This window comes from Solanum stenotomum, chromosome 8 (assembly GCF_019186545.1).
Source record: "Solanum stenotomum isolate F172 chromosome 8, ASM1918654v1, whole genome shotgun sequence".
Classification (NCBI taxonomy): Eukaryota; Viridiplantae; Streptophyta; class Magnoliopsida; order Solanales; family Solanaceae; genus Solanum; species Solanum stenotomum.
Window position 1 is genome coordinate 22,172,355 of NC_064289.1, and position 26,336 is coordinate 22,198,690.

General features: G+C 33.4%; 1 protein-coding gene and 1 pseudogene across 1 annotated transcript; both read right to left on the reverse strand.

Moving 5' to 3' along the window:
- Window positions 1–4,929: 4,929 nt before the first annotated feature.
- LOC125873609 (cytochrome P450 71D7-like) lies at window positions 4,930–7,324 on the reverse strand (annotated as a pseudogene).
- Window positions 7,325–19,624: 12,300 nt separating this feature from the next.
- Window positions 19,625–23,760, reverse strand: LOC125873610 (homeobox-leucine zipper protein ANTHOCYANINLESS 2-like). The gene is made up of 8 exons (XM_049554502.1): window positions 23,558–23,760; window positions 23,351–23,468; window positions 22,594–23,256; window positions 22,193–22,294; window positions 21,888–22,100; window positions 20,583–20,745; window positions 20,132–20,490; window positions 19,625–20,038 (listed from the first exon to the last, which is right to left on the reverse strand). The coding sequence occupies exons 1-8, from the start codon at window positions 23,758–23,760 to the stop codon at window positions 19,658–19,660; spliced, it is 2,202 nt and encodes a 733-aa protein (XP_049410459.1). The 3' UTR covers window positions 19,625–19,657.
- Window positions 23,761–26,336: the final 2,576 nt, after the last annotated feature.

The following is a 26,336-nucleotide window of genomic DNA, read 5'->3' on the forward strand; positions in this document are numbered from 1 at the left end:
AATGGGCCCACTTTGAGTTGTTTCCTACTCAGTTGGAAAAAAAGAAAATGACCAAGATTCTTATCTAGGATTCATTTGATTTTAAAAGTCAAACTATCAGTAACTGTTATTTAAATTCTATATATGTATTAGAAAATAAGGGTTAAAATTAACTCACTAAAGTAACTTTAGAATGGTAATAAAAATATATTATCAATAGTTATATATAGTACAACTTAATTTTTGATAGACCAAAGAAAATTGGCCCACTTTAAAGTCAAATTATCAAGTAATTATTATTTATATTTTATATTTGTATTAGAAAATCATGATAAAGATAAATAGATTTTCTATTTGTATTAAAAACATCAGGATGAAGATCTAGCATCTTAGACGGGTTCAACAGAAGTCAATAATTTTGATGCAGTTCTATAATTGTGTTAAAATGTAGCATGATAATTTTGACACAAAACTCAATAATTTTGACGAAGATCTAGAATCTAGCATCTAGCATCTACATGATAATTAAGATACTTTTATTTCGATATAGTTTTATACCTTTAGCATGTTTCCACTTAAAAATTTCTATTAATTTCAAATGGTTTTTATGATTAGTCAAAAAAATTGAAAAAATAAAAGCAAAATCATTCTAAACATCAAGTATGATACAATGTTTTTTTGGATGCGAAGTACATTATATTTCTCTATTTAAAAAACGTTAAATATGAACGTTCTTGTTGATTGTGAAATAGTTTCAAAAACTAGTTTCAATTTGATAAACATATAAAATCAGTAATAATAAATTTAATATTACCATATGGTAGTGAGTGTCAACTAGCTCCAAGTGACGGCATAGAGGGAGATGGGTGGGAGTTCAAAATGGAAAGCCCTACTTCTTAGGGATGATATATAAAAGAAGGTGGCTCTTTTGGACTGGGCCTGTTTGTTGCTTTTAATTTTGTTATATTTCTTTTTGGGTTCACTTGGCCCATTCTGTATAGATTTAAGATATGAAAAATTACATAAATACACAACTTAAGATATCATAATCTCTAAAATTTCTTACCATTTATAAAATTACAAAAATCTCCCCTCGGTTATATCCCTATCCCCCTCAGATACATCTCTATCCCCTCTCAGATGCATTCCTCTTATTAAGTAATATACCTTTTGCAATATATCAAACAACCAATAAATGTATCCGAGAACAATGAAATATCTGGGATTTTTATTATTGGGGAAACTTCCAGAATAAAATGTAATTAACCCCATATGTATGAGATTTATGTAAGTTATACTTTGAGATATGAATAAAATGGAGTGTTTAGCTCCACAATTTTATTTTATTCTTGAAAGAGTCCACTATATTGATAGAAATGGTAAAGTAATAATCAAATCAACAAACTAAGATCAAAATAATCTATGTGGATTTTGAAAATAGGATATTACTCCTTTTTCAAATATAAATTAATAATATTATATATTAAATTATAACACGCCGTTATTTTGTTATGTGTTTTAAAAAATGAGTATACGATTGATGAGCGAAGTTATCATATTTCGTGTAACAGTCGAGGAGATGTTAGGTGATTATTGTCACATCCCAAACTACCCCTTAGACGTGACTGGCACTCGTTAACACCACCTGTCGGGAGTACCAAAAATCCATACACTTACCAAATCATTTAAGAACAAAGATAAAATATGTGCAACTCCAAAACTCATCAATACTCATTAAAACAAAATAATGATCCAAATAAAATCATATATCGATTTATGAAAGAAAAATATTACTTAAAGAATATATTTCTAGCCCAAATCCCACAATAAGACCATGAAACATCTATTAGAGTTACATGAGTTCAACTATCGGGCATGCAAACCCCATGAAAAGAATTCATAAGCAATAATTAGATAGAACTGAAGCATTAGCCTCCATGAACAATGCAAATGTAACACCCCAAAAATTTCTAAGTTAAGACTCGAACCATTCTTCATTTGTGAATAAGATTGTACTGAGTGATTTTAAATTTTCTTAGGTGTTAAGGTCAATTCTTGAGTGTGAGAATGATTCTGGATACAAATTAAGGTCATTAGAATCCCCTGGCATAAAGTCGAGTTGAAAGCTTTCTTACCGATTGAGTTTCAATATGAGATTTTACTTGGGTCAACTTCAAATGATCATAACTCTTAGCAGATAAATAATTAGGTGGCCCATGACCTATCAAATTAAAGGTCTTTGAGTCCTCTTTTTAACGCCGCCAAGTTTACTTCATTTCGAGATCGAAATAAAAATATATGTTTGTTTTACTGCAGCCTTCTTTTTAAGGCTCCTAAATCGTTTCTAGAGGGGTAGTTTTCTCTTTTCCCATTCTTTCTAAGACTAAGCCACGTTTTTTTTTATCACCCAATTAAGGTTTGATCACGGTTAGAACTATTTTTCATGTTCTTTAACACTTAGAAGAAAGTTCTAAGAGGAGAAAAAACTAGGGTTCAAGCGTTCTTCAAGTTTCTATCGATTTCGCCAAGAACATTTATTCTTTCCAGGTACGTAAGGCTTTTCACAGTGATGGACTTGTTCTTCCTCATGCCCTACATCTCAATTTAGTCAAGAAATCGTTAGATCTAAAAGATCCATTCCTAGTTATTGATAATGAGTTCAATTTTTTAAGAATGGAGGTTTTGATTCTTTTGTTTTGTGAATCTTTGGTGAAGTTATGTTTCCAAAGAAATTGTATTAAAGTTCTCATGTATTTGTGTTGGGTTTGATAATCGGAAAGAGTTTAGGAGAAATTTTCCCAATTCTAAACTAGTTGGGGGTCCTTATTTTAGCTTGAAAATTTATCCGGTTGCTGGACAGGGGTGTGGGGAGGCGCGTCATGAAGGCGCTAGAGCTAGCTCCCAGAAGTTTGGGGCATGGGGCCCTACACCAGCAGTGCACCCCAAACCTGGGGCTAAATTTTTATGCCTGGCTCTCCGCGCTAGCAGTGCGCTAGGGTCGCCTGGCTGATCCCTTCCATGTTTCATCCGGATGTGTTCCTTTGAGTTGTGGCTACGTTTTCCTTCTTCGTATTAGCGCCTATACGCTCCATATACCTTCGAGAATTCCTGCATGTTCTAATCACATGTCTTATGCACATTCAAAACTAAAGTGAGTTTAAGAGAAAAGTTCAAAAGATTTTATTAAGGTGATTTTGAGTCCTTGAGTTCCTGATTCTTTTTGAAATTCTATTCCTAATGATTGAAGTGTTATATGTTATGCATAAGATCCTTGAGTTGGTTCATTCATGTCTATATTTCAGCATGAATACTATGAATCGAGTATTCTTGAGATGAGTAGTATCGTTGAGTTCTGAGTTCTTGAGTTATGAGTATTGAGTTTTATTTACTGTTATTGATATCCTTGAGTTGATTCATTTATGTCTATATTTTAGCTTGAACCCTATTTGAGTTATGACTTTTGAGAATCTTTTAAAGTCAGTATTTGTGTTTAAACGGAGTTTTGAAGAAGTAAAGACGAGTTTGAGAAAGAGTATATGGGAATTAAGTATTTCCCAAATGTTTCATTTTTATGAAGAAAGAGAGTATTATTTTGAGAAAAGAGAAACTTTGATTTCTAAACGAGTCTACGAGTTCAGAGATATTATAGAGCAGTTACCTCTTTTAAGAGGATATTTTGAGCAATTATCTCAAACTAGAGAAAGAGTATGTTTTATACATTTGAGCATGATTTTATATATTATTGGGAGTAGTATTGAGCACTGATATGAGATGAGTTCAAACAACTCAAAATCCTCATAAACCATCTATGCCAACATGGATAAAGGATCATACTTTTCAGATGAATCCTTAGTGCCATCAGACAGAGCTTAGTAGATCCACTTAGTTGAGGTGTTCTATACCTTGGCAAGGTATATGACAGTTCTAGCAGTGTGGGCGAGACGTTGTATCATCATGTAGCTCTAGTGATGGTTGTCGATTATAGAATCTCCCAAATTGAGTTAAAAGTATTTTATTATATCACTTAATATGTTGGGTTCATAGATGAGTAAGTAATTTTTGTAAAGTTTTAATGATTTAATTTCTTTAATTCTTTACATTTAGAGTTGTATCATCATGTAGCTCATAGTAATATGTTTGTTTTGATTTATTCTAAGGGCTGAGCAGCGCCAAAGAGATAACCATCATTTTTTTTTTCAAATTACACAACAGACCAACATATTGAGATAATGTTGCTCCATGTAATTCAAGCGTCTATGCAAATTACGTTCATTATTTTTGAATCATCAAACTAGATCTGCTACATTTTGAGTCTCAACAAAATAGATTTAAACTAAATATGAACCACTATAAAAACTGGAAGACGTGCCTCCATTTACTACCAGAATACCTCTCCTTCCTCAAAAGACCTCCAACATTTATGTGCTTCAATTTCAGAAAAATCTAGAGACAACGTCAGTCCCTCATTTTCTTTGGGTCAATTTTTGACTTTTTTTTTTGTAGTATATACATATACTACTGATACATTATTTATATATTTGGATTTGTGAGGGGATGACTATTGGTTCTTCATCCTTTCTATATTTAGATTTTTTGTTCTTTTATTTTTTTGGTTGTTGGAACTTGTTTCTCTTTATTTTCAACTTAGCCACAATAATAGTTACAAGAGTAGCAGGTGTGAAGTTATGGTGAGTTCTAGCAATTGAAATTAATTATATCGAGGATTAGCCCTTAATATAATAGTATTAGTAGCTAATTCAGAATTAACCCAATAACCAGGAGATTTAATAACCTAGAGTTTTATCAAATGGAAATTCTTTCAACAATCATAGTAAATTAAGGAATAAATTATTTGGTAACCAACTTTAATGCATAAATGGATCTTTTTCTTTGGGCATTTTCATATGATGAAGGATTGTGTAGACGTGCTCAGAATTCTTCATATTATTTTCATGATCTGGCAACTAAATACAGATCATTTTGTTTCGCTCCACTTAATCCATGTGTTTCCGTCATATCCAAATCTTTTGGATTCATTCCATATGGTAGTTCCCATTCTAAATGGTAGAGTAACTGAGCCAGAGGAAGTTTAACATTAAATAAACCAAATAGAATTCTTGGACAAATCCTTCTTCCAGCACCAAATGGAATAAACTCAAAACGATTTCCCATAAAATCAATTGAAGAATTCTCAAATCTCTCTGGTATAAAACTTTCAGGATCATGCCAACTTTCTGGATCTCTCGCAAGTGCCCATGCATTGACCAGTATCCTAGTTTTAAGAGGTATGGTGCATCTATCAATATCTGTTTGCTCCCTCCATTCTCTAGGTGGTAGAAGAGGAACTGGTGTATGTAACCTTAATGTCTCCTTAATCACTAAGTTTAGGTATGTCAATTTTTCTAGATTTTCTTCATCATCATATTTTTCTTTCCACTAAAGACTCGTCTCACTTCCTTTTGAGCCTTCGGCATAATATTTGGATTTTCCATCATTTCTGATAGTACCCAAATAGAAATTGCAGCTAAAGTTTCACTTCCAGCAACAAAAATGTCCTACATCAACATTAAGTAAATAAAATTAAATTCATACATAAGGTAAAATATAACTTGATGAATTTGGGAACTAAATTATTAAGGAGAAATTTTTGAAGGAGTCTCGAGCTATGAACTTCTAACTTTGATATATTAGCAGTAAACCTTTGAGAGACACCGAACACATATTGAACTTGTCCCGAAAAGTATATCAATTTCACATTTAAACTAATTGAGCAACTTATTATATACCCTCTGTAATGGTACAGAAGTTCCTTCGTACTGATCAGGTTTGGAAAGCGAAGAAAAATAAAGGTTACAAAGTTTTCTAATACAGATCGTGGATGTGTTTATGGGTCGTGGATAGGCCTCGTAGATAATGTCCTGAAACCTCAGAACCCAAGACTTTCTTTTATAAGCCAACAATATAAGTCCTTGAGTGACTTTCTATGTAAACTACTTTAAGTTGAGTGACTTTCTAAATAAACTATTTTATGTCGAGTGACTTTGGGTTATAAACAAAAGTTGAGTGACTTTCTAAGTGAACTATTCAAAATTAAGTGACCATATGAGATATTAACTCCTGGTGATGCCGATGTTAGAGTGACATTAGTTCCACAAAATAAAGGGATAACATAGATCACCCAATTAGTTTGAGTAAAATCGACTTTTTAGAACAAGTTCAAAATACATTTGACGTCTTTTCTCAATGTTTTTGGTTAATGATTATCTTTTGAATATTTATGTTCGGCTTGCAAAAATAACCCAATTAGCCTGTAAAATTCAATCTACTTCGTTATTAAATAGATAGAATTTAGTAAACCAGGTTATTTATCGTGAGCAAGAAAAAAAGAAGAAGCTAAAGCAAGAATTAAAACAAATCGGAGGGAAGGAGATTATGAGATGGTAGCAAACTTACAAGAATCATAGCTTTAATATGGTCGTTTGTGATTGGAGATTCAAGTTCAGCGTCCTCCATAACCCTAAGTAAAACATCAACCAAATCTTCACCTCCGAATTCACCAATTCCCTGGTTCCTAGTTGCTTTATTTTCAAGATGCTCCTTTAAGATGTCTTCCATAATTTCATCGACTTTTTTATGGACATTCATCAATCTAGATTCAACACCACTAAGTTTGTGAAGTAACTTCCAAGAAGGGAACAAATCAGCCACATCAAATCCTGACACTAATATGAATATATCCTTCAATAATTTTATAAACTCATCTCGATCTTTGAACATTTTCCCAAAGGCTGCGCTACAAGTGACAGATTTGGTAAACCAAAAGATCTTTTCTGTCATGTTAATTAGAGAACCCCCTCGTGGAACGAATTGATGAAACCAGATTTGAAATCTCATCTTTTCTAATCGCACAAAAGGACTTGACCATCTTTGCACTAAGAAGTTGTACATTACAAATTTTACGCATTTGTTTCCAGTAATTATCATGTGGACAAAATGCAATGTCTTTATTATTGTAAAATATGATGTTTGTGGACGTAGATTGTGGTCTATCAGAAAAAGCGAGATCGTGAGTTGTTAGAAGTTCTTTTGCAATAGTAGGTGATGATATGATCACTACAGGAATTTCCCCGAGTTGTAAGTACATAACACCTCCATACCTGTGTACTAAATTTCTAAGAGTGCGATGCAATAGTCCTCTTCCGATTAAATGATGCAAACTTCCAATAAAGGGAAGTCTCCATGGACCTGGAGGCAACTTTATTTGTTTTTTGCTTTTACTAACTAGAATAACAAGGAAGGAGAAGAAGAGAAGCAAAGAAACTATGGTAACAAGAGAAAAGTACATTTCTTTTTATGAATGTTGCTTCAACTAATTTTAGCTTTTTTTTTTATAATTTTAACTCTTTAAAGTTATTACAATAATATGGAAGACTTCCAGAGCCAGCAACTTTTTATACATGAGTTTAAGCTCCAATAAATTTCACCCATGGTCCATCCAACATTAAGTTTATCATTCAAAAGTCACTTCTTTTTATTTCATTTATTTGGTACAGTTTGAATTTCAAGAGTTAGCTAATTAAATTTAACCATGCAGATTAATTTAGGCATGGAGGGTTAAATTTAACCATGAAGGTTTTTGAAATTCCATTGTTATATTTGCTAACTAATTTTTGGTGGCTTACAATATTACATTTATATTTTTCTTTTTTTTATTTTCATAGCAAGGTTGACATGCCCTCCTATAAAATCATAGACATGTTGGTGGGTTTGTCAATTCACGTCCGATTGTTATTTTCTTTTAGGTTTCTCGCTCGACTCTCAGTGTTCAATTTCCACATTAGAGATCGATTATTTTGGATTATTTCAAATTTGTATCGTGTAGGTGCCTATTGGGGTGAACTACTCCCTACCAAGGATTTTCATACCAGAAACTTGAATTTGGAGAGGAGCAACCTCATCCTATATCATATCCTTTTGTGGTCCAATTGTTATTTTTAATTCCCCACATGTCTAATCTTATGCATTTTCTATGTGTGCAAGTGATTTCAAGGATGCATTTGTGGTTGTAAGAGCTTCCTCAAATTACGGATACTAAATTGCTTGAACACATTTGTAATGATCCGATTGGTCATTTTTAGAAATTTTCATAAAATTACCATTTTGCCTCTCCCGATATTGGCCCTGAGTTATTTTTACTTGAGTTTTGGAAGTTGGTTTCAATTTTTGAGTAAAAAGGTTGTGAATTTTGTAAGTATTGAGTTTGAAACTTGAAAGACTAAAGTTGTTAAAAATGAGTTTTTGGTGTCTTTTGGAGTTTCGTGTATCGGAATGAAATTCCGTTGATTCCATCCATTTTGGAATGTGAAAATTGGTCTATGAGAGTTATCGGTTTCAGATTCAGAGTCGTTTTGAGGAATTAAGGTTCTAAGTTGGAATTTGTGAAATTTTAGCCTCTGGGTTGACTTTGGTCAACCTTCGAGGTTCAGACGCTCGGATCAAAATTCCGAAAGTTTCATTGGATTTGGAGGGGGGTGGTTTTAGGCCTATATGAGGTCTTGGTTGAATTTTCAGAGGTCCCGAGCTTTATTTTGCCTTTTTAGGCGTTATGTTGGTTTCTTGTGACTATCATGAATTTCAGGTCAAGGAGATATCAGATTTGTGTTTTGATATTTTCATTGAGTCTGGAACGTAGAGTATAGTCAACTTTCTTATATGGGTTATGTGTACCGGACTCCGAACGAATTTCGAGGATCCTTTCGATATTATGAGTGTTTGTTGGTTTTCTGATGTTGGTATGCTTCGCTTTCGCGAAAGGTACCTCATGATGGTAAGGATCACCACGAAAGCGAGATCCTGGCGAAAGTGAAGGCCTTCTTTTAGGCGGGGTTCGCTTAAGCGAACTATGGGTGACGATCGTGATGGTCGCAAAAGCAAGACCCAGTCGGGGTTCTCTTTTGTGACCTGTAACGGCCCAGCCCGCTAGTGATATTGTCCGCTTTGGGCCTAGGTCCGCACGACTTTAAAATGCATCACTAGTTGGTAAGGTCTGCTTACTTATATACCCAACATCTCTCCTGTGTTTTGCCGATGTGAGACTTCTAATCTTAAGCTGGGGGGTCACATACACCTCCTCTATGGACTCAGCGTCCTCGCTTAGGTTTGCCCCACCGAATGGGATTTGCCTAGACTCAGCATTGAGGTTTGCCCCGCCTTATCAGAATTTTCCTAAACTCAGTTGAACTTTGACCCATATAAACAAGGCTGACACAGGAGTGACTCTAATACCATTTGTAACTATCCAGCCCGTTAGTGATATTATCCGCTTTGGGCCTAGGCCCGCACGGCTTTAAAATGTGTCATTAGTTGATAATGCCTGCTTACTTATATACCTAACATCTCTCCTGTGTTTTGTCATGTGGGATTTCTAGTCTTAATTTGGGGCGTCACAGAACCGAGGGTCGCTTTTGAAACATCTGAGACCCCTTTTGCCTGCCATTTTTGGGGTTTTAGCCATTTCCCCCCATTTTAAGCTTTGTAAAATTCTTGGAGGCGATTTCGAAGAGATTTCTTGTGCTAAATCATTTGAGTAAGCTTTAGTGACCCTAAACTTCTTTTCCATTCGATTATTTATTGATTTTAAAATCAAAACCTGAGATTTTGATTGGCAAATGACAAGATTTTTCAACAACTTGAGTTCTAAACTAAAATGATGATTGTGAACTGATTGATACCAAAAACCACTTTTAACTAACTTAAACCTTTCAAAACTTCAAAACTTCTAAAACCCACGACTTTTCAATCAAATTTCAAAACCATCTCCACAAATTGATTAGAAAAGACTCGGGGCATGAAAGGGGTAAAACATTAATTTTATGAAATTTTCTGAAATAACCTTTCGAATCATTACAAAAACTAGATAGCCAATTATTAACTAGAATTTATACATAAAATAAAATTTCAATTCAAAATCATAATTCTAACAACTGCCTTAAAAAAGGGAAGATGAAAGACGTCCATGAAATTTATATTACATATATATCATTCAAGGTGTAATTATTTAGGAAATTTTAAACCATAAAACATCATGAACGTCCTTTTAAGTTAATTCTTAATAGGAATTCTTTACACCTTCCTGAGAAAATCAAAAGCCTGTAAGTTGTAACATACAACGATTTTAATTGTTTTGAAATGGGTTCCACATTTATTTAAGTATATTTCTTATTTTAAACAATTCTTTTATATTTATTAGAATTCTCGAATTTTTATATTTCTATACAAAAAAATCCTATTGCAATAGTGTTCGAGTGATAGTTGTATGTGTCATAATATCTTAGCTTTTCTTGAAAAAATGGATTAGGATTCCATAAAAGAAATTTTCATAAAATCAAGGTGCTAACCCTTCTTTAATAGATTTGATTAGGAATGAGTTGAAAACACATGTCATAATTAGCTATTCTTATCTAATTACTCGTATGGTTGTAGGAACATCATATTGAGATAGATTCTTTAACTCTTGAGAAAGATTAAGTGATACTTTAGGGATTGAGTTCATATTTAGAAACCAAATTATTTATAATTGCATTAAAACCAGAGAAAGGTGCATTTTATTATAGAGACATAATCTTGCTTTAATCATATATTTTACATCTCAAAGTTATTACCGCAATCTTTATTCTTTACACTATGTTATAGGAACTTTGTTGAAATACGTGGTAATTGATGGATTGAATCCACAAGTGCGGTAGTGTACTATTGTAAATAAAATTGGAGTTTATGCTTTCCTAAGATATCTATGTTGGAATGTATGCGTCCACTTAAGTCGATGGGATCAGGTCCTCAACACAGTTACAATATTTGACAGTAGAGAACAAATGCTCAAAGTAAAGATTAACAAGAGAGTTTATGTGGAAACCTCCTTGCTCAAGGGAGTAAAACCACGACCTGGCCTGCCAGGACTTTTAGAACTGCTTTTCACTAATTTTCTCCAAGCAAAAGTAAAAGCCAGTTACAAACTGAGATTTGCCTGCTAATCCCAACTCTAAGTAACACTTCCTCTTACTTAGACGAGCTAGAGTTCAGATTAATATAGACTTTTAGAGTAAGAGCCTAAGTTATCCTTAACCTAGTTCTTACAATGAATCAAATAGGTTGAAATGTTTCTTATCACAACGAAACGAATTCTACAATGTAAGCACTATTACAAGCAAACAAAATACGACTGCTACAGAAAGTAAATCGCAACACTTCTATCAAGTCCCTTGCGGGTTTTAAGCTTGAAAGTATCTCTCTTTGAATGAATAAGTAATATTGTTGTTTGTTGTTGAATATATTAGACAAGAAGAATTATTGTCCAATGAACTAGCAACCTCGTCGCTTCTGATTGGTGGAGTACTCTACAGCTTCACCAACTTTCTGACGCAGTCAACTTTCCAGTTGTACAACACTTTNATTGTTGTTTGTTGTTGAATATATTAGACAAGAAGAATTATTGTCCAATGAACTAGCAACCTCGTCGCTTCTGATTGGTGGAGTACTTTACAGCTTCACCAACTTTCTGATGCAGTTAACTTTCCAGTTGTACAACACTTTGACCACTGGACGAGTATTCATACTCTGCAGAGGACCAGGTCCTTGCACTTGTGAGGAGATTATCAAAACATCTAGGAACATAAGCACTTTAGGGATACAGATACATATTTGCTATGAGGATTTTAAGGGGGTTCTATTAGTCTGCGTCATTGAAACTTTGATTGGACAGATTAGAGAGTATCTTAGAGGAGTCAGTCCATTTTAGGGAGTGACTTAACTCCTCCTTGACCTTACTCAGATCCTTTCTCAGTTGAGAATTTGTTTCAACAGAAGCAACTAGCTTAGACTCAGAAATTTTTAGTTTTTCTTCCAGTTCTTCCTCAAGAATGCTAAGCTTTCTCTTTCCTCCTACTGAGGTGCCAGGGTCCTTCTCAGGTGTTATGTTACTAGCCTCTAGAGTACCTATCCTTTCACTTATTTTAGCAACTTGAGACATAAGAGCAGAGTTCTTATCTTCACATAAACTTAATTTTTTATTCAACATTAAGTTTTCAGTGATTCGTTCATCAACACAGTCAATAAGCAGGGCAATAAGTTTCCTTAGGTTTTCAATAGGCAGATTATCTAGATCATCCTTAAGATAAGAAAGAGTTACCTCGTCTGAATCCTCTTCATCATCATAATTTGCCATCAAGGAGAAAATAGAGTTGAAAATGCTTTCATCATCTTCAATGACCATCATTGAAACATCCTCATGACATTCTACATCTTCTTCTGATTCATTTGAGTCATTTCCGCACACATCAAAGGCTTTCCTCACTAGCTGATCAACATGCGCCTTTCTTCGAGCATGGTCTGGGACGATGTCCCTCTCGTGAGGTCTGGTGTCATGAGTTTCGTGCTTTTGACTAGGGCAGGTCCTCATGAAGTGACCAGCCTTGCCACACTTATGGCAAAGATCATTTGCAGTAGCAGTTCTGCTGGCAAGGGTTTTCTTTTGGAAGCCTCCATGCTTCTTTTAGATCTTCTGAAATCTTCTAGTGACATATGCCATCTCATCCTCCTCTTCAGTCACATCACTTTGAGATGTTTTCAATGCAATGGACTTCTCCTTATTTCCTTCCTTCACAGTCATCCCCTGTTTCTTGTTCATCTGGTAGGTCTGTAGATTCCCAATCAGTTCATCCTTGGGAAGCGTCATTAGATCTTTGGCTTCTGTTATGGCATCCACCTTGCTATCCCAAGATTTCGGAAGCACCTTAAGGATCTTGCGAATTTGCTTACGGACAGGAATAGGTTCACCCAAACCTCTCAGCTCGTTGGTGATAGAGGTGAATCTTGAGTTCATCTCAAAGATGGTTTCCCCTTCCTTCATAATGAAATTTTCATACTGAGTGGTAGGCATATCAACCTTAGACTCTTTTACTCGCTGAGTTCCTTCGTGGGCTGTTTGAAGATAGTCCCATATCTCCTTGGCAGTCTCACAAGCAGAAATCTTGTTGTACTCATTTGCTCCAATTCCACACACCAGAATCTTCTTTGCTTTGTAGTTCTTTTCTATCTTCTTCCTATCTGCTTCATTGTACTCTTTTCTGGTTTTGACAACAGTAGTAGTGAGCTCTCTATCCTTCACCTCCTTTGTAGGAATATATGGTCCATCAAGGATAATGTCCCACAACTCAGTATCCTCAACGTTGATGTAGTCGTGCATTCAATTTTTCCACCATCCATACTAATGACCATTAAAACGAGGTGGCCTAGTAGAAGACTAACCTTCCTCCATATTGGGTGGGGCAACCATTTCTTCTGGATCTTTTCTTTTCTAGGTATTAACCAAAATGAATAGTCAAGCTCTGATACCACTTGTTGGAATGTATGCGTCCACTTAAGTCGATGGGACCAGGTCCTCAACACAGTTACAATATTTGACAGTATAGAACAAATGCTGAAAGTAAATCGTATCACTTCTATCAAGTCCCTTGCTATTTTTAAGCTTGAAAGTATCTCTCTTTGAATGAATAAGTAATATTGTTGTTTGTTGTTGAATATATTAGACAAGAAGAATTATTGTCCAATGAACAAGCAACCTCGTCGCTTCTGATTTGTGGAGTACTCTGCAGCTTCACCAACTTTCTGACGTAGACAACTTTCCAGCTGTACAACACTTTGACCACTGGACAAGTATTCATACTCTGCAGAGGACCAGGTCCCTGCACTTGTGAGGATATCATCAAAACATCTAGGAACATAAACACTTATCAATCTAATATAATGCAAAATATTCTTAATGAATCATATGGTTATAAGTTATAACCAAAGTGATTTGGTTGGATTCGCTCCTTTATTTTTGGTTGTATTTTAATATTTTGATAATCATGTGGTGTCAAACTTTTGTATTTACTTTCCATTACAGTTAGGTGCTCTTTGGGGTATTTATATTGTATTATTTCTGCACTTGTGTTACTTAAAGGCAAGTTTTAGGACTTATCACTGTTTGTGTTCACATTATGCATGTCAATAATGAAAATAAATTAAAATAGAGATGATGTACGTCTATCAGATTGGATGAGGTTCTCAAAGACGAAATCATATAAACGAAGATAATTAAATTTTAATTTAGAAGAATCAAAATTAAGAAGCAAAAATGATTCTTTGCCTACATGAATTAAATAAACTTGTCACTTACAAGAAGAATTAAATTTATGTAATTAAAAAGAATTTCTAGAATACATACCATAAATAATGAAAAGTAAAATTTAGAGAATATATTCATAAAATTCCTTTAAAAAATAATATATTTTCTAAATGTCACTCCCTGAGCCTACAACCTGGACGTAAGTGGCACTCAAGAACCATTGTTAGTCCCAAGCGAACCCTTGGCCTGACTCAACTCTTAGGGGAAGACTTACTCAACATTAGATGAACTCAAAAGTAAAACTTTAACTTAAATGTCTCAAATACTTATATCAGAATATTTAGAAATAAACATTCAATTGGCCAAAAGAGGCAACTCAAGTCTTAAACATTTAACAATGGAAATGAAAAGACTTCCTCAAAACACTACTATCTATCTATGAAGCATCTAAATGACAGAGATGAAAATCGGGACAAGACCCACAACATCCTAACAAAACTGAAAAGTAAATGGAATCCTCCGGAAGCAAGGATGCTCACCAAAGCTAACTCGAACTGCAAGTGGTATCAACGAAGCGCCTATTGATGACCCTAGTTACCTGTATTTGCATCATGAAAGATGCAGGCCAAATGACGCCAGTAAATGGAATGTACAAGCATGTAAGGGGAACACTGAACATAACCTGCAAGCTTCAACTGATAAAAGGAAACCATACTCACCTCAACTCAACTCGACTCAAGGATACTCAAGAGACTCAAAGATACTCAAGAACACAGAAGTACTCCACTCAGTTCAATATAAAAGCAACAATAAGATGCATTATAAGGAACAGTAAATAGTAACTCAATGTATTTAAAAATACAATAAAACTCTTTTACTCTTATTTTGGAGATTCTCTAATCGACAACCATCACTATGAGCTATGTGATGATACAATATCTCGCCCACGCTGCCAGAACTATCCTATACCTTGCCGGAGTATAAGACATCCTTAACTAAGTAAATCCACTAAGCTATGCTTAAAAAGCAATAAGGAATCATCTAAAAAAGTATGCCACTTTCTACCCATATTGGCATACATGGTTTATGAGGACTTTATATTGTCTGAACTCATCCAATATTGGTGCTCAATACTACTCCCAATAATATACTCATGCTCATATGTTTAAAAACATTTTCTCATCCTCAAACCTTGAGATTATTACTCAAAAGGCTGTCTTAAAAGATATTATACTCAAAACTCCTCACGAACTCATTTGGAAATTGATATTTCCTCTCATTTTAAATGCAAAACATTTACTCTTGGGAATACTTTGTTCCCATATATTCATTTTAAAAAAATGAAACTCAACTTTCCTCATCCTCATACCGAAGTACTCAAGTCTTAAAACAAGTTTTTAAAAGCTTGCAAAAGACTTCTCAAAATGACTCAAAGAATTTCCTCAAACTTTACTCTTAACTCTATCATGAATTTGAAATGTGAATTCAAGAATTATACTTTTGATATATAGGATCTCTCAGTGATTATTGAAGACTTACGTAATTGGAAATAAGAAACGAGCGAAAACCCAAATTAGAGAACACTGGCGCAACGCAGAGATGAAATTAATTTTTTGGTCGCGAAATTATATTTGAGGCAAAGGACTCTGTATCCTCTCCGCGATGCGGAGAAGGAGAGATTATCTAGGGACTGAAATTCTAAGCGCCTCCACGACGCTGACCTAGGCGCAATTATTTGCCCGATCTTTTCCTCTCCTCCCATACTCGATTCAAGTCATACCCATTGCAAATCTAAGGTCAAAATTCATGAATTTTCATTACTCAGATCAGCTCCAACGAAATCCACACATGGACCTATCAATTAACTCAAATTATTCGCAAACCCTTGCCTCAAGAACTCAAAACAACACTAAATTACCAATTGAATTCAATAACTTCGCAAGAACTCAACAATTTGACATCAAGAATGAGTTCATGGGTAAAAGACTGCATGATTGGCGTGAGGGCGAATAAACCCAACACTATGGAAGCTTACATATCCTGTTAGGATCGAATCCTTGGTGAAAACCCTCGAAAATTGCAAGAAATCCTTGAGCTCTTGAATCTTTTCCTTTCTTTCTCTCCTTGAACTTCTCTCCGAAACCCTAAGCGTGTTTTAGAATTGTGAAAACTGACCCAAATCAGTTTAGACCCCTAAAATATTACAAAACTGTTTAAATCTGACGGGGTAAGGAAAAGACCAAAATATCCCTCATTAATTTGAGAAAATTTCCTTATCTGGACAGGCTGAACTCAAATAGGTATATCTCCCTCATCCGAACTCGGATTTTAGCAAACTTGGTGGTGTTTGATAGAGGATTCAGAGATCTTTCATTTGATATCTTCTGGGTCACCTAACTCATCATGTACTTAAGGTTATGGCCGTTTGAAGTTGACACAACACTCACAACTTAAGCTTAACTTGAACAAATCTCAAATTAGCTCTTTCCAAATTAGTTCTTTCTAAATTTAGCTCTTTTTGTGGTTGAGATGTTACAATATCTCTCCCTTGGTAACATTCATCCTCGAATGAGATCACTCTAATTTAGGACTATGGTAACATCTAACACCTCACTCAAAAACCTAACATTGAATTTAACACAACATAATTCAACACCTCACGCAAAGAGTACCAAGAAAAGAATTAGTACCTTGGTTTGAAGCTTCTCCAGAATCAAAGAGATATGGTTATCTCTTCTTCATATCCTTCCCAGCCTCCCGAGTAGCTTCCTCAAAAAACTTATTCCTCCATAAAACCTTGACTGATGCAACCTCCTTGGTTCTCAACTTGCAAATTTGACGATTGAGAATCTAAACGGGAATCTCCTCATAAGATAGGCTATCCTTAATACCAATATTATCTGTAGGTATAATAAGTAAAGAATCGCCCATAAACTTCTTCAACATTGAAATGTGGAATGCCGGATGGACTGCTGGTAATTTTGGTGATATCTCCAACTCATAAGCTACATTGTCGGCTCTCTTGGATATCCTGTAAGGACCAATATACCGAGGACTAAGCTTCCCCTTCTTGCCAAACCTCATAACACCCTTCATGGGTGAAACCTTCAAATAAACCCAATCGTCCACCTCAACTCCAAGTCTTTTCTCCGGACATATGTATAGGATTTCTGACGACTTTGTGCTGTTTTCAACTTTTCTTGAATGATCTTCACTTTCTCCATAGCTTGATGAAACAAGTCCGGTCCTATCAACCCAGCTTCACCAACCTCAAATCATCCAATATGAGATCAACATCTTCTCCTATAAAGAGCCTCATAAGGAGCCATCTGGATGCTAGAGTGACAACTATTGTTGTAAGCAAACTCAATGAGAGATAAGTGATCATCCCAATTACCCTTGAAATTGATCACACACACCATCAACACATCCTCTAAAGTCTGAATTGTGCACTCTGCTTGACTATCGGTCTAACGATGGAAAACAGTACTCAAATTTACCTTCAAAACCAAACCTTTCTGGAAAGACTTCCAGAATTGTGCGGTGAATTACGCACCTCTATCTGAAATAATGGATCTAAAATAATGTACACCAAAACTCCAAGAAGTATGACTTTCTCTTGAATATACAACCTGGCATAATCTTCTACAGAAAATGTCGTCTTTACCGGTAAGAAATGGGCTGATTTAGTCATCCGATCTACAGTCACCCAAATCGAATCATGTTGCCTGCGAGACCTCAGTAAAACAGTAATGAAATCCATATTGATCATCTCCCACTTCCATTCCAAAAGATCTATGTTTTAAGCCATGCCTCCGGGGCTCTGGTGCAGTACTTTGACTTGTTGGTAATTTGGGCACCTAGCAAAAAACTCTGCAGTACACCTCTTCATTCTACTTCACCAATAGACTTCCCTCAAGTCACGATACATCTTTGTAAAACCCAGATGGATGAGTATCTGGAACTGTGAGCTTTCTCCTTGATCCTCTTTTGGAGTTCATCCATTTTTTATATACAATCTACCTTGATACCTCAAAACACCATCTCCCCCTTGTTCAAAAGCCATCACTTTATGCTTATGAACATTTTCCTTCAATTCGAGCAAAATAGGATCTTGGTCTTGTTTCTCTTTCACTTCGGACACTAGTGATGATTCAACCCCATTTATCACCACCACTCCACCTTCTTTGGAATCCATTAACCAGACTCCTAATCGTGCAAGTCTGTGCACATCTCTGGCTGATTCTTTCTTGCCTTCCTCAACATGGGAAGTACTTCCCATAGACAATATGTTCAAGACATCAACAAGAACATTAGCCTTACCTGGGTGATAAAGAATACTCATGTCATAATCCTTGAGTAACTCCAACCACCTCATATGTCTTAGAATAAGCTTTTTCTAACTGAATACATACTAAAGACTCTTGTGATTGGTGAACACATCAACATGAACACCATAGAGATAGTGACGTTATATTTTCAAAGCAAACACTACAACAACCAACTCTAGATCATGGGTTGGGTAATTCTTCTAGTGAACCTTAAGCGGTCTGGAGGAATAAGCTATAACTTTACCAATCTGCATCAATACACAACCCATTCCAACTCTGGACGCATCACAATACACAACAAAGCCTTGTGTGCCCTCCGGTAAGGTCAACATTGGCAGTTGTCAACCATATTTTCAATTCCTGAAAGCTTTTCTCACAAGCTTCATACCATTGAAACTTTACTATCTTCTGAATCAACTTTGTCAACAGGGATGAAATAGATGAGAACCCCTCGAAAAACCTTCTAAATAACCGGTCAATCGTAAGAAACTCCTAATATCAGTTGGAGATATGGGTCTAGAACAGTTCTGCACTGCCTCAATCTTTTGAGTGTCAATTCACATCCAATTACCAAAAACAATGTGGCCTAAGAACGCCACATACTCAAGCCAAAACTCACACTTGGAAAATTTGACATACAGCTCTCTATCTCTGAGAGTTTGAGGAACTACTTTGAGATGACTATCATGATCCTCCTCATTCTTCGAATATAATAACCGGCCAATTCATACCTTTTTTTATTACACTCATTTTATTATCAAGCTTGAAATTAAGACTACTCATAGTAAGAAAAATAATAATCAAACAAGCAGTAAATCATCAAAAGGATAATTCCTACATAAACTCAAAATAACATAATACAATATTGTCATATATACTATTATTGACATTAAAAACATTGTAATGTTATTCAAGATTCTAGACAAAAAAAAAAAACAAAAATGATTCAATAATATCTTATTATTCGGAAAAAAATCCCATAATAAATAGGAATCAAGAGCTAGCTCTTAATCTTCAAAGAAACCGAGTTGATACCAAAGCATTGCTTATTTATTTGTTATGTAGTTTCACACACAAGTTTTATACTGAATATCCCTCTTCTATGAATCAAAATAACAAAAAAATAAAAAGAGTCAAAAAAAAATTAATGGTTGATCAATGGATAACAATTTATCTTGAAGAATCACTTGCATTTGAGAGCAGTTTTGATCTTATAAATTGTATGAGAGATGATGTCATTTGCGTCTATGATTGACTTCTCTGGAAGATCTGTTGTGGAAAGATTGTCGACAAACATTTGAAACATGATAGTCACCAGTGATCCACTACAAAATTCATTGTTATTTCCACCGTTGTTATTATTTGCATAATAATCTTGAGATAAATCAGGAACTATTGAAATTCCATTGGGCAAGAGTTCCACACTAGAAGAGTCCCCCCCTTTCATCACTGTGTTCATTTTTGAAGAATCAACTATTGCATAAACTAAAAGAGAACCTGTTGCATCCGTGCAAGTATCTTGAAAGATCAACATGTTATTTTGATTAGCAATGATGCCATCCCCCTACATTTTCAAATCAAAAGAAAATCTTATTAATAAATCACAATAAGATAAAAGAACAAACTCTGTGATGTTTCTAAAAAAAGTGATACTCACATTAGCACACAACAGAGAGACGCAACTCTCAAGATTTTGACCCTTAGTAATATGGATAATATTTTTCATGGGACCACTACAGGATAAGATATCCCATTGGATCCTCATATTTTTATTAGTGAAGAATTCAAACAAACATTGTGGTTTTATTGGTAATTGAATTGTCTTTGTGGCACTTAAAACCACACCGATGGGTTCACCAGGGTCACTAATATTCTTCCTCATCATCAAATTTGCATCTTTTTCATTTTCTATTTGAATTGTTTTCCACTTGTGAGAGGTTGCACAAATTTCCGCACAAAAATTACGAGTCATGCGTTGAGCCAACATTCCCATACCTATCTCACCCTTTGAATCAACTGCCCAAAATAAAAATTTATCAAAATTAAAATTTTTAATTGGTATTCAAATGTGTAAGGACTTGGCGCAATAATAAAATATTCATGATTACCTGTGGAATCGACAAATGACGCCATCACTCTCAAGAACTCAGATTGCCTTTGCAAAGAGGACATCCACCTTTGTGCGCCAAATCCTAGACCGGCTCTAATCAAAGGGCGATACAAATGATGAACAAATATTTCATCATATTCCATATGCTCAATCCAAATAACCTGAAAATATTATAACAATATTAATTAAGCCACTAAATAAAAAAAATCAACTTGCAAAAGATTCATGATGGTGTTAAAAATAAATATGATAGCAGGGAGTGTGCACAATTTTTTGTCTTACAAGTTGGCCTGACACAAGATCTAAAATGTAGAGAAATATTGTAGGCAATTTTTTGCAAAAGAAAGTAACATATTTGTGTATCTAAATGTATTAATTCAAACAAACCTGAAAGCAAACATAACAAATTAAATTTAACAATGAGAGCTTCATTATGAGGTTAAAAGATTAAGCATTAAAACAATTCTTTTTAAAGAGGATAGAATATACTCCACCCAATTTTAAAATAATTGGAGTTATCAATGCTAGAAAATCAACCTTTTCATTTTGAATAAAATAAAGTATAAGGAAGATAAGGTAATAAAAAATAGAATTACTATATGTTGATCATGAAAAATAATGCATAGAACATATAACCCAATTAATAATGTTTGGGATTACTATCATCTGCCATAGAGGTGGAAGAAATATACTTCGGTATGTAGCTTACATATCAAACATGAAAAATATAGAAGTTTTACCTTCATTTATAGATCATAAATTTATGATTAAAAGATAAAAAATATGCTCAATAATCTCATTTCTAATTAAAAGTAGACTAATTATGAAAACACAAAATATATAGCTATGAAATTAGATAATAATATAATTTCACGAATATATCGCTTATATATTAATGATGATAGTACAGAAGTTTTACCTTCATTCATAGATTATAAATTTATAATTAAAAGATATAGAATATTCTCAATGATCTCATTTCTAATTAAAATTTTACTAATTAAGAAAACACAAAATATATAGCTATGAATTCGATGATAGTGCAATTTCATGAATTGTAAAAACATCTCAAAACATAAAATACAAACATAAGGTTCAGAATTAAGATACAACTTTCAATGGACTCAGCTGACTCTATATAAGAAACTATCAAGCAAAAATAAAAGCTAGAAGCGAATGTCAAGAGAATCAATTTTAAAAAAACCTCAATATAGAATGAACAAGCAATCCAATCAGTAAAAAAAATTAAAATTTTGAAGACCTATATGGGACGCAAATGATAAAACAATTTAAGTTGAATTACCTTACAGTAACCATTAGGCATATCTTGAATAATGCAACCAGAAGGGTGCCTTCGACATTTTTCAATTTTATATTGTTGCGAACCTTCTTTGATTGTGTCGACAGACACATCCACAATAATCCAACTACCTTCAACATGTTTTTGACAAAAACGTAGAAATTGTATTTCACGGACATGAACCACATTTGAAATAATTTGTAATTCAGTTTCAATCTGCAAATTAATACTTTCAAGCTATTAGTGCAAAAAATAATCTAAAAATTAGATATGTAATTTCCATCAAAATAATGAGTAAGAAATAATACCAATAACAGAGTACCGCTCTTGCTTTCACCTATGCCAGTAGAAATAACATCAAAAGTATTGACTTTACCAATAATGCATGGAAACACCTCTACCCATTGACTCTGCATATAAAAAAGACAATGATTAGAAAAAAAAATAGAAAATAACAGGTAAACATACTCTTATGTTTATGACTTCAAAGTTAAACTTAGTTGATAAAAAAAATATGTAACAGTTAGTTAAAGCACCATTAATTAAATAAATATGTTGAATATTATAAAAGAAAGAATAATACTAAACATAAAAGAAGAAGAAAAAGAAGCAATAATGTTTCACACCAAATAGGGGGTATAAGTGGTTAACAATGGAAAGTTCTTAACGAATTTACACGAGAAGAAATTGGGATGAAAAACCAACGTACCTCATTCATCAACATCTCTACCAATGTCAGACTGTTGCCAGCCACTATACCAGATGACCTTGTGGCTTCTGTTGTGAAATGGCTAGGTTTTATGCCAGTAATTGGAATAAAAGATCTAGCATATTCTTCCATATTTAATATTTCCCCACCTCCATCCAAGCTTCTAACCCAGAAAGGTTCATCGCTCATTGCCAACTTAAGCAACTCATTCAAGGCAGCCAAAGCGAGATTTAGTAACATTGATTTATCAAGTGTTAAATCTTTGTTAACTAAGTTTGTGGGTGGAGGACTTGATAGATATTTTCCAAAATCAACCTCGTTTAATGATAAACCATCCACAACATTTACATCACTAATTTCATCTCTTCCCGTAAGTAATTCTAACCCAAAATTTTCCATCATGGAAGTTAATGATCCCTCTAAGAATGTAGAAGGCCCCAAGAAATTGTCTGCATGGATAGCAATCCTTGCAAGTTCATTTTTCATGCGAGCATGCTCATTCAATATTTCCTTCTCATCAATATTTTCGTTTCTTATAGTAACTTTATTACGACAGGGATCACAAATTGAATTTTCCATGACTTCCTTCATTGCAGCATACTCTAAGCAAAGTTTTTTATTTTCTTGTTGCAACATTTTCTTATCATGTCGTTCCAATTGTGTCTGAATAAACAACATAATTCACTTTCATAAGTGTTACACAAAAATTTACACAAGGTTAAAATGAATGAAGAAAAAGAAGACATATGACCATCACCTTCGATATGGATCTTTTATTTTGGAACCAAAATTGCACTTGTTTTTTGCCCACGGAAAATTTTGTTGCGAGTTCTAGTCTTGTTTTTTCGTCAGGGTGTGAATTTTCTTTGAATACACTAATACCAAAAGGAAAATAAATTGAAAAAAATGTTAGTCATCATCATCATATTAATATATGTAAAGCAATTTGGAATGATACACGTACGCTTCAAGCTCTTGAATTTGATTGACACTGTATTTATGCCTCTTTGATGAAATACCATGTGGAGAATTCAATTCATCTCCAGATGCACCACCATCTCTATTGTTAGTAACAAAGGTGTCCTCATTTGGATCCTCTCTAGGTCCTCTTATCATAAGATTAACCAAGCTTTCTCTTCTCTCAGTCGTACCATTATGATCGTCCATTGTTGACTTCTGCACTAATTTATGATGTATCAATTCAATCGAATATCACATGTGACAATAGAAACACCAATATTTATACACTTTTTAGATTGATAAAAGTTATAAAAAATCAAAATTAAATGATTTTTGAGATATCCCAAAGAGACCCCAAATATCTTTAATTAAGGTAAAATAAAATAAAATAATCCACTGATCTTATTAAACCTATATACCTAAATTTTGTAGAATATATTAGATAGCACAAAGTCACAAACTAATAAAGAACTAAATTTCAGAAAGAATTGAACACATAGACTATTCCAACTCATTGACTGATACAATTTAATTAGTTTCACACTGTATAAGGTTATAAAACAATAAAATGTTATTAAATCAAAAGATTCTTTTGTTCTTGAGTCTTGAATTCATGTTACACTTTTTGTCATTTTATCAAATATTTTCTCAATATACCTCATATATCTCTAATTAATTTATTTATATATAAAATCCAATGATCTCATAAAAACTACATCAATAACTTTGAGGGATATGCAATTATAGCAAAATGTCATAAATTCAGAATTTTTTTTAGAGAAAACAACCATGTCGATTTTCACCAAACCAATTCTTTTATACTTTTTCACACTATTAAATTGTAATAAAAAATTGTGTACAACAAGCAAAAAAAAAAAAAGACACCACATTTTTAATTTGATAAATTTCAAATGCTATAATTTAAAAAGAACTTTTAAACATGAACAACTTGAGACTTTGGGGGCATTTAAAATGTTGATGTTTGAGATAAATAGAAAATTAAAGTAACTAAAGATAAATACTTGTATAATAGGAACTAGAAAAATAAAATAAATAAAAAATTAATTACTTGATCAATAGCTTACTTACAAATTTCCTGATCCAAATGGTTCCTTCTTTTGATGTGTTTGGTGAAATTGAAGGGCAATCTCAGGAAAAAAAAAACAATTAGTAATTTTTATTTTGATTAACAAGTAACTTTAGAATGGTAATAAAAAACGTATTAGTAATAGATATATATACTACAACTTTGTATTGGATAGACCAGAAAAAAATGGGCCCACTATGAATTGTTTCATACTGAGTTAGGAAAAAAGATAATGACCAAGATTTTTATCTAGGATTCATTTGATTTTAAAAGTCAAATTCTCAGTAACTTTTATTTAGATTCTATATATGTATTAAAAATTAGGGTTATAATTAACTCAACTGAAATAACTTTAGAATGGTAATAAAAATATATTAGTAATACCTATATATAGTAAAACTTAATTCTTGATAGACTGGAAAAAATTGCCCCACTTTAAAGTCAAATTGTCAAGTAATTATTATTTAGATTCTATATGTGTATTAGAAAATCAGGATGAAGATACTATTAGATTTTGTATTTGTATTAAAAACAACAGGATGAAGATCTAGCATCTTAGATGTGTTCAACGCAATAATTTTGACACAGTTCTATATTTGTGTTAAAATGTAGCATGCTAATTTTGACGAAGATCTAACATCTATCGTCTAGCATCTACATGATAATTAAGATAATTTTATTTCGATATAATTAGGTTTCATACCTTTAGCATGTTTCCACTTAGAAATTTCTATTAATTTCATATGGTTTTTATGATTGGTCAAAAAATTGAAAAATAATAGCAAAATCATTCTAAATATCAGGTATGATACAATTGTTTTTGGATGCGGACTACATTGTATTTCTCTTTTAAAAACGTTAAATATGAACGTTCTTGTTGATTGTGAAATAGTTTCAAAAAATGATTTCAATTTGATAAACATATAAAATCAATAATAAAAAATTAATATTACCATATGATAGTGAGTTCAACTAGCTACAAGCGACGGCATAGAGGGAGATGGTTGTTAGTTCAAAATGAAAAACCCTACTTCTTAGGGATGACAGATAAAAGAAGGCGGCCCTTTTGGACTGGGCCTATTTGCTGTTTTTTATTTTTGTTACTTTATATTTCTTTTTGGGTTTACTTGGCCCATTCTATATAGATTTAAGATATGAAAAATTGCATAAATACACAACTTAAGATATCACAATATCTAAAATTTCTTACCATTTTAAAAAATTACAAAAATCCCCTCTTGGATATATCCCTATCCCCCTCAGATACATCTCCATCCCCTCTCAGGTGCATGCCTCCTATTAAGTAATGTATCATTTTCAATATATCATACAACCGATAAATGTATCCAAGAATAATGAAAGATTTGAGATTTTTATACTTGGAAAAACTTCCTGGATAAAATTTAATTAGCCCCAAATTTATGAGATTTATGTAAGTTATAATTTAAGATACAAATAAAATGGAGCATTTGGCTCCACAATTTTATTTTATTTTTAAAAGAGTCCAATATATTGATAGAAATGGTAAGGTAATAATTAAATCAACAAACTAAGATTAAATAATATATGTGGATTTTGAAAATGGGATATTACTCCTTTTTCAAAAATAAATAAATAATATTATATATATGGAATTGGAAGACACCGTTATTTTGTTATGTTTTAAAAAAATGAGTTTATGATTGACGAGCCAAGT